Source organism: Platalea leucorodia (genome assembly GCF_965183815.1).
Source record: "Platalea leucorodia genome assembly, chromosome: 4".
NCBI classification, from domain to species: domain Eukaryota; kingdom Metazoa; phylum Chordata; class Aves; order Pelecaniformes; family Threskiornithidae; genus Platalea; species Platalea leucorodia.
Window position 1 is genome coordinate 91,181,168 of NC_138826.1, and position 12,722 is coordinate 91,193,889.

Here is a 12,722-nt window from a genome sequence, read left to right on the forward strand (position 1 = left end):
GATTAGGTTACAACTGATACCTCAAAAAATACAGGAGTCCACAAAGAATTGAGACTGTTTAATGGCATTATGTTTAAACGGTGGAATGTTGGATAACGTGCAGGATAATGTGTATACGTTCCCCTCGGTTCAACGGTTTCTTACTGGGAAAAAAGTTATTATCCTATTAGCAAAGATTAACTAATCAAAATAACTTTTAGGACCTGCTGGTTTTCCAAACCTCATAACAATAAATCTGCACAGTTTTTTTGATAAATGAAATAAATACTGACTAAATTCTAGTTTAAACCTTCCAAAGGAAAAGTACTTACAAAATTTGAACAACTACCAGAAAGCATTCCCTCAAAAAGATAAAGACTGCCTATCCATGGCCAAAATCAATGACCTTTCACACTTCTTCACGTTGAAATGAAGAATAAAAAACAAAGAATTTTGCAGGATTACAAACTAGCTTTCTAAAATACGAAGTTCTTTACACAGTAATATGCCAAAGACTGTTGACAGCTTCCCAAATGGCTAACTAGAAATTTCTCTTGTTCATTTGTGTATTTTGATGTAGCTGACATTACCTGGCACAGTTTTCCCACTTATGTCAGCATTCATGACAGCAGTAAAAACAAAGAAAATAAACAAATAAAAAAGAGGCATTAAAGTGAAATATTGAGGGGCGGGACTGCTACTTCAAATAATTCTAGAAAGTGCCTCCTTACCAGTATCTGATGTACATACCTCAAAACAAGAAATAGTTTTACACCTATTTCATTTGGTCGTTTCCAATAATTTAGCATTTTAAGGATTTTGACTACAGCTGGGGTAGACACTCAAGTATTAATACAGGGACATTCAAATCTGGCCAAAGGCTTTACCAGCAATTGGCAAGAAGCCATCAATTTACATGTTATTCAATAAAGCTGAAGAAGTCAGAGGTACTGTTTTAAGCACTTACAAAGCTGCAAACCACAAGATATCTCCTGTCCCTCAAGGCAATGGTACATCTTAAATTGAATGACCTTGTCTCAGATTCAGATGGATTTTTGCCTGCCAGGTACAAGTCTCCAAAGGCTAGACTCTCATACAAAGCACGCAGATGAGGATCATGCTGCAGAACTCCACACAGAGCACTCAACAACAGCTGTGGTGAACGTAGACAGTGAATAAAACATTGAGAATTTGGAGTCTAAGCATTTTCTGCTATTTTTCTAAGTGGATGATTACTTTTGTAGAGTCACAACTGAAAATGGAGACCTTCCTCAGCATCAGTATAGCACTAAGATGAAACAGAAGTAGTATTAAAAAATTCTTATGCTACTGGATTTTTTTCTAGGTGCCCAAAAGTAAAGCATCACTGATATAGCACGCACTAAAAGACATGTAGGATTATTACACATATCCAAGACATCTTTTAACATTTTGATCTGTAACCCAAGTTTATTTTTCCCATTGCATTGCAAATAATTACCTGCCAAAATATCAGTGTTCCGTGCAGCTATTGTTTTCACTTTTATTATTCCTGATTCAGCAGCCTGAAAAAGAAGAAAATAAGTAGTTTAGATGCTATTTCATACATCAATATCTGGAAAGAAGTAAGAATACTGAAGATAAATAAAAATGTATAGTCTCAAAGCAAAAACGTTCTTGTACGGTTTTCAGTAAGCAGCATTAATGCAGAATTTAAATCTTTGTAGCTTCTGGAATTCTTTCCAGAATTCCACAGGAAGGGGTATATTCTGTGGTTCAGAATTTTTAGAAATCACGATTCTTATTGTATTACTTTCCAGTGCCATGAATGCAAAGAAAAATCACTAGTAAACAAAAAAACTGTTACATAGTCTCCGTACAGTTTCGAACTGTGAACCAATTACCATGATACATAATCTGCCACATTCATTGGGTTGAAATGCCGAAGAAACTGACAACATCAGTAATTACATCAATGCTTAACACTTAAGCAATGAAATCCAGTTAATAAACTGGATGTGGTACACGACACTTGAATATTATTACTGTTCTTCCAGTCGGGTAGCAGTATTTTCCGTTTGAAAGCTAACACTTTCACTAACAAGGAGTATCAAAATGAAACCCATTTTCCCATGGATTTTGTATCCTGAATGCCCTACACAAAGAATCCCAGGGCAGTACCACAAAGAAGCCTTCCTAACAGTACTCTCCGTTCTTCCCGACACACCATACAATCCACACCAACAGTTCCTCCCCTTTCCCAGTATGACCTGACAGACCAACAGCATCCTCCCCTCCCTCATGCACCCCTTCAGCAAGACCTGGGGCTGCAGACGTGCAGGTTGGGGGGTGCGTGTGCGCAGACTGGCTGGATGCCAACCAGGTGCTGCAGAGCTGAGCATCCCACCAAGGAGATCACGTACTGCTGCGAGGGAAGAGCAATTCTCTCTTCAATTGCCCAGAAACGCTTCCCAGCATAAATCACTGAAGTCATGTTCCCTGATGAAATCAAGTCAGACTGAAAATATAACATTGAGGCTTTGCATTTCAAAATTACAATTTCTGACAACTTTTGTGTAAAAAATGCAAAATACATTGCAAACAGCTCCTTTGCATCTTTTAGTTCCATTAATACCTTATAAACCTCTGGAAACAATTAAAGAAATAATGTTCAATACACTGTGCACCAAAATAAATGCAACAGATTTTCCCAAATGATAGGGCACATCACTGGAAAATACTATTGTGCCAAATTTCAAAGTACATTTCCCCTTTTAGTTTAGCTTCATATTTCTGTGTACCTCCCAAACTAAACATTTCCTTTTTTCCTCTGACACTACTATTAAAAGAGTGTGCCATCACTACAGAAAACAGATTAGAGAAGCAGACAAGCTGTGGCAGCAGAAATATGAAAGCAAGAGTACATGAAGTTCTGCCATATTCCCCCTCCATCAAAACACTACTCCAACAAGATTTCCCAGGAAGTTGGGTTAAGAAGACTGTACCAATTCAAAATCAAATATTTTAATTAAGATTTGATAAACATATTTCTCAAAACAGCTAAATTAGGAATGTGGAACTGAAATTTTCAACAACTTTCTCCCCCCCCCCAAACACAGAAAGACTAAACACTGCCTTACCATCATTGAAGAGATTTGTGAAATTCCGGGGAATTATTTAAGGTTTGCTGAACACAGTGTTTCTACTTTAAAAATATAGACAGAATAATAGCCACAGTGCCTTAACTAACATACAACATGTTCAAATGAGCACAAGGTGACATGCAAATATATATTTCACATAATTAAAATGAGGAGTGCAAAATGCAGTTCTCATTTACTTTAATTATGTTAACTTAATGTGCTGAAGTGTCTAAGTTTTAAGTCAATCCCTGTTCTTCCTCAGTTATAAATTGTCAGCTAATTGGGGGGGGGGGGGGGAGAGCACGTCTTGTCACAACGAATTGTTCTTATGAATTAATATGAAGGATTTGTCGCAGTTCAACTTCAATTACCTTCAAACTAAACCTCATCGCATCTACTGGCAATCGATTTCTTTCTTGCCAGGAGTGACAAACTCACTCCGAATCAAAGAATTATTAAGCCTGCCCACATGCGTGACATTCACAAACACTGTGCACTCTGCATGAAGAAGGAAAAAATTATTTCCAACATAATTTCTCCCAGTTAGTTGTTTCCATGCTGGCTTTATATAAAATAGCATATATTTTTTAAAAACTAAGGTAAAACAAACCAACAACTATTAGACTTTTTACTACCACTCTGAATATAACAGATAGAATTTCCTATATCTCATGGAAAAAACCCTATGATTATCTGCATTATGCTTTGGTTTCTATTTAGAATCCCAATTCAAAATGTTTACAATTAAAAACTAATTACACCATACACATCCTACAAAAAAAAAAAAACCCAAAACACTCCACTATATATGTAAAAAAGACCACATATTAACATTTACAAAAAATTACCTCAGCTGATCACAAATAAGCGGTAGAAAAAATGAGACTATAGTTACCTGGCTATTCTGTTTACATCAATATAAAAGTGTATTTGGATTGCATCAATTTAACTTGGCAAGTTAAAAGAGATATTAATAGATACTAAGTTTACAAATTTACATCAATTTGAAATTACTATAGCACTCTCCAGGACACTGCCCCATTAGAAAAGGATCTTATAAAAACACTAATCAAGGAGATGGCCAGCATCACGCTGTGCATTTACAGGTACAAATATGATAATTTACTTTCACACAAATATAAGACACCATGTTTTTAAAGCAGTCACCACTTCTAAAAGTAACATTATCAGTTTCCCTTAGCACCACAGTTAATAGTAGTCTAATGAGCAAGTCTTTAATTTTAAAAAGAAACAAATACACATAATTCCTGCAACACAACAAAGCTCAAGTGTACCTGAAGCCTTCAGTCAATTAGATTTCCTATTCTGCCACTTTAATAACTGTGAAATGAACTGAAATAAAATGTCTCAAACACACAGATTATTGGGGTTTGTTTCATGTTTCTCCTGAAGCAAGCACAGCACTCAGTTTGGTGAGGGCAAATACTGATGAAGAACAGAAATTGACTCTCAGTGATAGCACATATTCAGGTCAATCTCTTCTGGATACTTTAATTTGCTCTTAATCAAACAGTCAACGATCTCACAGCAAAATTCAACAGGACCCTCTGGGCTCAAGCACTTGCCCCATCATCTTTCTGCTTCCTTGGAACTTACAAAGTATTTGCTGATTACATGGAAATCACCCTTCACAGAAATCAAAGTAAGGTAAATGGAGAATTTATGTACAAAAAAATCAAAACACACAGTGCCGTTGCAAGTAAACTGAAAAGAAGCCTAGGCACAATACCTGTCTCCTGGCCTCGAAGTTCCTCTCCCAAAGTACAGTCTGACAACAACATTCACAGCTCCCCGAGAACCTCACCCTAAAGCTACCTTACAGACAAAGGCTCTCTGCACAAGAGAGACTAGGACGTGGAAATTCGAGACACTTTCAAGCCCAGCTTTAAGAGTTTCTTAGATCCAAAACTTTTCCCCTCCTCACAGATTTCTCAGTCCTCAATTCAAACAGGGAAGAACTTCAGCCTTCCTGTCATTATATGCGCTGTGTACATCTTCCAACTTTTTGGAAATTTTAACCCTTGTGTAGGGCCAAAATCACCAACTAGGTAACAGTAATTTCTGCTCAGGTACTCAGCAAGCAAAAACTTAACTCACCCTCAAGCAGAATCAACATTTTCTACCAGGTAACATGTAAGTCCCCGAGCTAACTGTCTCCACATAAAACATGTGCACACAGACTATAAAGATCTATAACTCACAAATAGCATATGGAGGTATTAGGATAATTGGGGTATGCAATTCTACTAGCTACTGGTCAGGACGATGTAAAGGCAAGACACCCATATCAGCAGCAGAGCAGTAAGTGCATCTGAAAGGCACCGGTTCCTCAAATCTGTCTTTAAGGGACCCTGGGGAAGCTCCCAAACCCAACGGCAGTGGATCAGTCTACGTTACCAAAAGATACCACTATAGCTAACTCCGCGAGGATGATGATGTTACCTGGCAGCCCAAGAATGGCCACAAGGAATAGTGGTATGGCGTGTGCTTGAACACGTAACCATGTAATTATGTAGTGATTTACTTCTTACAGGCAAAGGCATCATGGAAGCCCTACTGCAATGTGGCAATGCATATGGACAGACAAGCAACGTACCAGAGGGTCAGCTGGGATGTGATCCGACAGCACATGAGTTGCTCCACAGTAATCCCTATGGACTTGCCCTGCTCCGGGGTAAACGTGAAAGAGCTACCCTTCTTTCATCAAAAAATAACAAGATAGTTAACTTTTCATAAGGGAAAGATGACACAAAATTCTAATCTCTTACCAGTGACCCTTTTCAGAAAATGAAAAGAACACCCACTGTCTCTACCGTATAAGCAATTTTTAAAAAGTTTCAAAAAGGGGGTTTTTGAAACATTTTAAAAAGGATCAACTTGCTGATCTTCAAAGAAACAGGTATCTCACAATTAGGATCAGAAGTCAGCATTTTTTTTTTAAACCAAAAATTATATACACACATAAATATATTTAATGTAACAAGCAGGCATGTGCTAATTTCTACTAAGGCCTGACCTAACTTTAAATACAATTTTAAATGAACTTCTAAATGTGACAAATAGTATTGGTACAAAAAAGTAATAAAATAAAGAATTTCCACCACTAATGCTTCGAATGACCATTTGTGTTTCCATTGTATGCTCAGGGCAAATCTCCAGAGAGACCAAAAGTACTGTAAGGTTGGCAGCTTTTACTACACAAGCTTTTGATTTCTCTCTGTCCTGGTTTCAGCTGGGATAGAGTTAATTTTCTTCCTAGTAGCTGGTATGGTGCTGTGGTTTGGATTTAGGATGAGAATAATGTTGATAACACACTGATGTTTTAGTTGTTGCCAAGTAATGTGTATACTGGTCAAGGACTTTCCAGCTTCCCCTGCTCTGCCAGGTGCACAAGAAGCTGGGAGGGAACACAGCCAGGACAGCTGACCCCGACTGGCCACAGGGCTATTCCATACCATATGGCGTCATGCTCAGTATATAAATGGAGGGGTTGGCCAGGGGGCAGCAATCGCTGCTCAAGGACGGGCTGGGCATCGGTCAACGGGTGGTGAGCAATTGCATTGTGCATCACTTGTTTTGTATATTTTTTTATCATTGTTATTATTTTCTCTTCCTTTGCTGTCCCATTAAATTGTCTTTACCTCAACCCACGAGTTTTATTTTTTTATTTTTCTGATTCTTTCCCCCATCCCATGGGGGCGGAGCAGGAGGAGGGTGAGCAAGTGGCTGCGTGGTGCTTAGTTGCCAACTGGGGTTAAACCATGACACACTCTTCTGAAAAGAGAAGCATTCAGGAATGCTTTCAGGAATGATGGCCTGTGTTGGTATTTGCATTACACTGTTTGCTAACCTTTTACTAAGATGGGATGAGAGTAATATATGCCATCTATGTTCACTTCCACATCTATTACATGAAATAAAAAGAGTGATTTTTTTTACTATTCCTCATTATCTGCCTTTCCAACTGGAACACTAACCCTCTATCCAATAGTTTGGATAAGAGATCCTCCTACAGTTTCACTTCATTGTTATTCTGGCTTGCTTTGCAAAAGTACATTCTGGACGATTACTGTACTGCTAAACTATTATTTGGAAAAGGACACACTCACAAAAAGCTCCACACTAAATCAACCTCATGAAAGCACTGGAGTATACCACATTTGTGAAAAAAGCACTGTACTTGCCTTCTGTATTTTTAACTTCCTCCTCAGGAATACAATCCCTACTCGGACGCTTCTCTTTTATATATGCTCATTCTACCTGTGATTTAAACTGGCAAAATGCCAGTTCTGATCTGACAGCACTGTGCAATCACAGGGATTTATTATATTGAATGATTTAATGTATTTGGATTAGAGCTTGCTTACATTATACTGGCTTGGAGCAATGCCTACCAGCAGAGCCTCTGGGAATGGAGCCCCACCTGCCGTAAAGGCAGATACAGGCAGGGAGTGCATGAACCAAGTCAACTGGACACATACAAGCCCATGCACCCAAGGGCAAACGTCATTGAAAGGCCACCCTCTATTAGGGTCACGGTGACTGGGGAAGGTTATTGATGCCTGGGGAGAGGTAAGCGCCACACACATCTGAAAGGCGGGCATGGAAGAGCATTCAGGGCACTACAGGCCAGTGAGCTTCACGTCACTCCCTGGGAAGGTTACAGAACAAATTCACCTGGAAGCCACTTCTAGGCACATGCAGGACAAGAAGATGACTAGGAACAGCCAACATGAATTTAGCATGAGCCTCACCAACCCGACTGCCTTCTACAATGAGATGATGGGCTGTGTGGGTAAGGGGAGAGCACTACATACTTTATGTGTTGACTATTGCAAAGCCTTTGATGCCATCTCCAATTGTATCCTTATAGTCAAATTTGTGAGATATGGACAAGTGGACAGTAAAGTGGGTAGAAGACTGGCTGAAAGGGTCATCACAAATGGTATGAAGTCCAGCTGGTAACCAGTTACTAGTGGTACTCCTCAGGGATGGATACTGGGGCTAATACCATTTAATGTCTTTATTAGCAGCCTGGATAAAGGCATAGAGTCTGTGGACAAATATAAAATTCAGGGTACTGTTCAACATTCTGGAGGAGTGTATCTGCATACTCACAGGAACCCAGATATGCTGAGAAATGCGATGCTACGAACCTCATGAAGTTCAAAGGCTGATGCAAAGTCCAGCCCCATGCACCAGTACAGGCTGTGGGCTGGCTTTGCAGCATATGACCCAGGGTCCTGGTGGACAACAAAGTGGAACCAAGAGCCAGCAGTGAGCCCTTGCAGCAAAGGTGGCCAACCCTGTGCTGGGCTGTATTAGCAAGAACATAGGCAGCAGGTCGAGGGAAAGGAGTCCTTCCCTCTCTTTGGCTCTTGTGGGACTGCTGCTGGAGTAATATGACCAGTTTTAGCCTCCCCAGTACAAGACAGGCATTGACATGATGAAGCAAGTTCACTGGAGGTCTACAAAGACAGCTGGGGGATGGAGAACAATAGATACGGAGATGCTGCGAGAGCTGTACTTGTTCAGCCTGAAGAAGACAAGACTAAGGGGAGGGTTTTTTAATGTCCACAGCTTCCTAAAGGGAGACTGTAGTGAACACGAAGCAGTTTGCAATTGCTGTTCAGATGTGTGCTCCATCCTGGGTATATGTACAAGTAGAGAAAGAAAGCAAGGAACACTGAATGCAATAATGCTCCTTTCAAATTACTTCATATTCTACAATTCCTGGACAAGTTTCTCACTGTAATTTTTCTTCCACAGAATCTTAGCAATCCTGGTAAAATAGTATTAATTTTCCTATAAATTGAAAATCATACTTTGGTAAACCACTTTCACTATCACAAAACCTTCAATACAAAACCAGCTATAGCTTTCCAATTTTTTAAGTTTGGAATGTGTGATTTATGTGAATTGTCAAACAGCCTGATTAACTTTTTTTTTTTAAAGTCAAGAAATTAATATGTTTGCTGGTTTTGTTTGTATTACCTTTATTTAGCATATAAAGACAAGAAATTGCAAACAGACCATCAGTCCCTACTCATATACGAAGTAGTTTCTTCAGCTGTTCACACTTTACCTGAGACAGAAACAAAAATGCTCTGGTTTATTCTACATCATGATCTACTTGTGCTCAATGAAGGAAATAACTAGTGTAAATTTCTGATCCCAACAACAGGCACAACAACAGTTGAAGATACTAAACTCTAATTCCTGCTAGACTTGACTCTACTCAAGGATGGTGTCATTCTCAATTACCAGAGCTCCAATGTTTAGAGAAAAATTAAAAGCATTAACTGATTCTATTATACCCCTTTTCCACCACTTCCAAGACTTATGACATTGCAGTTTTTGTTTTTTGTTTTTAAAAAAACACACAACCTTGTTCATTTCCAGCTTTAGTGCATCTGTATTAGTGACCCTCATATTAAAAGTGCTCTTTCACTTGACAGGAGTGACTACTCCTCTGGTCCATTAATCTTCTGAAATTGTCAGTTTGCAGTATCAGCAGCCAATTCAGAATCCTGAAGGTTAATCATCAATAATGCCAGGATAGGTGCCAGTGTTATCTAAATTGCTTCAGAGCTGTTGCCTCTGGAGGTACCTCACTTGATGTGAATGTGGAGGTAAAGATAATGAAATACAAATATTTAATATCAGGAGTTTTCATTTGACAATCAAAATGTTCCACCTCAGCTGGAAAAACCATCACATATAAATCAACAGAACAAATCAGAATGAATAACATAAAACAGCTCATTACTGAACAGCACTGATGTAGACAAAGAAAAAAAGCTAACCAAGACTTGATACAGAAGAAACACAGCCAATTAGCAGCAAATTCTTAAGTTATACTTCTCTCTTCCACAGTCAGATAGAATCAGGAGGTACCCTGTATTTTGTATTGTATTATATATAAATTATACATACACTGTATTTTATATATATAATATTAATATAATATATGTGTAGTGTATGGATATCTTGAGAGAGCCATGTCTATCATTAATAGATTTCTGAGTGATCCATCAAGTACAAGAGAATTGATTGCAAATCACTGAAATACAGCACTTGCATTTTCATGATGCTTTTGTCACAATCATCATTCTACATTAAAAAAAAAAAAAAAAAACAACAACACAACACCCCGTTTCAGAGCTTTAGGAGATTTACACTTGAAGTTCAAACTAATTTCGCCTTCGGCTTGTTGATCAGAACAGATGGGACCGGGAAACTCCCGAGGTTTTGCCACAAATACTATATTCAGAGTCACCCAGTCGTAGACAGCAATGCCTGTTTGCCTGGCACCTGGTAAAAAAAAACAACAGTCGACAGTTTGGGCGCTAGTTGAGACCTGGAGTCACCAAGAATTTCCAAACTGTGCCACAAGTTTCCTGTGTAATTTTCAGGAAGGCATAGGAGGCAGATGGGGATTCAAACAGAGATTAAGATGCACAAATATAAATATTTAGACTCCCATTGCAATAGAGACTTTGTCTCTGCTGAATGCTCCTTAATTCTTAAAGCCTCTCCTTAAGCTAATTCAGCTGACCTGCTAGTAGGGGCTCAATACAGAGGTCTAAGCTTAGATCTCTGTATCCGAGACAACTACATGCAGACAGAAGAAGACCCCATGCTTTTCTGGACCAGCTGCGGGAAGCCAAGGAACAAACATTCATGTATCTCAAGTGGCAAAGATACCTAATGCGTAGGTGACAGACTGAATCAATCCCCTGGCTACAAGATCCTCTGAATAGCTATTTAGCTCTATTGACAGTATTTCCATAACAAACTGAGCCTGCACAATCAATGAAGGGAGCTTAGACACCCGAAGTTAGGCACCTTAATCCTGCATTGAAGTCTAACTTGAAAAGTTTACAGATAGACTGAGATACAGAAAATTCTATTCATTGTTTTCATTCATTAAATTGCGGGGTATTACATGATGAAGAAATTGGGTCTATATGCATGATGTGAATCATTTTTGAACACATGACATTTCTAATCAAAGACTAAAATGATGACATGAAATTTAGGATTTATAATAAATCTTAACGCTTAGAACACAGCTGAATAGATGACTGGTCCCCTAGAAACATAACAGTACACTTTTAAAAATATAATTTTGAAAAAATACTACAGTACACATATCAATATTGAATAAAAAATACTGCAAAATTAATGGATTCCAAACATGAAGGTAGCAGACGCGGCAATTGGTAAAGATCAGGAATTACAAAACGAACTGTAAGAAATATTAGGGATCGGCTGTTTCAAGTTGCCAGCTCAGCTACAGGCTGGCAACTGAAGAATGCTACAGAATAATCTCCAGTCACATGCACAAAACATACGCTTGAGTGCAAGCTGCCCAATTATGACAATATGCATTTTACAGAGCATAGTTTCTACGTTTCAAAGGACCTTCAAATTATTTGCATCCTTCTGAACTAACGCTGTGAAGACCTGAAAATTAACCAACCCGGAAAGTTCAGTGTAGGTTAAGCGCTCTGCAGGCTATAGTATCGGAATTATTTAATCCATTTTAATCAAAAAATAAAGCAGAAAACCCCCAAACTAGGTTACTCCTACAGAAAATGGTCTACGTACAAAGGTTTGTTCTTTGCCAGGTCCATTTGGCTCATCTTTTTACTGCAAGAGTAGCATGAACACAGAGCTCTCGGAAACCATTCAATGCTAGTAATACATCAAGTGACTCAAATGCCCAAATCACAAGGCATTTCAGCATGTGGTTTTCTTTCTTAGCCTTCTCCAATTTGTGTACTGCACTACATTCAACAGATTTTTCTGAAACATTGTTACTGTTACAGAACAAACAGCTAATATTCACACTTTTTTTTTTTTTAGCTGTTCCTTCCAGTTGCATTAGGAATCCTAATGATCACTTTGACATTAGAAACCTAATTAACTGATCTGCATCTTTTTAACATATGCTTAAATTTTGCAATACATCCTCATATTTAGTTTCATACAGCTACCCAATAAGATCAGAAAGGTTCCCTAAAAGGACAAGCTTCCCCACTATTTTTTGGCATTAGCCCTAAGATGTGTTCAGGATCAGCATATCATTCCAAAACCAGAATGATTTAACCCAGAGGATAAACTTGTCACATATGTCACTCAGTGCAGACAGGAGTGGACTCCAAAGGAAGAAATGTATGAATAAAACCTGTGTTCACAGAACACAACAGACAGCCCCTCAGAAAGGGCAAATCCTATCTCTTGGCTCTGCTAGCCCACACCACTTCTACTGTAATTAAATAATTCAAAGTTTGCTTTATCCAGAAGTCATTCAAATCTGGATTCTTTAACTTTTACCCAAATAATTTTGTAAGGCTACTTGCCTGCAAGTTACTTATAAAGAAGGAAAATAAGTTTGCAAAATCATATTCTTTTTCCTAGACACAGCAAATTAATTTACAATACAGTTTCAAAAATATGTCTGTATGCCAAAGGCATACACAACTCAATAAACAGTTAAACAAAAGCAATGCTGCTGCTTCAAACAAAGGTCTGGAAAAGAAACAGTACAGAGAGGCTATCAAAAGCTATCTTTCAGGAGTCTCAAGAGAGCAC

At 38.5% G+C, this 12,722-nt stretch overlaps 1 protein-coding gene across 12 annotated transcripts in view; it reads right to left on the reverse strand.

The window, feature by feature from the left end:
* Nucleotides 1-12,722, reverse strand: part of MON2 (MON2 homolog, regulator of endosome-to-Golgi trafficking) — an 84,862-nt gene that overhangs the window by 67,099 nt on the left and 5,041 nt on the right. For all 12 annotated transcript variants that reach the window (XR_014228109.1, XR_014228110.1, XR_014228111.1 and 9 more), the window contains exon 2: nt 1,460-1,523. Coding sequence is in view for 9 of the 12 variants with exons in the window: in XM_082311212.1 (XP_082167338.1) it covers nt 1,460-1,523 (64 nt within the window). In the remaining 3 variants the exon portion in view is untranslated. The remainder of the gene's footprint in view (nt 1-1,459; nt 1,524-12,722) is intronic.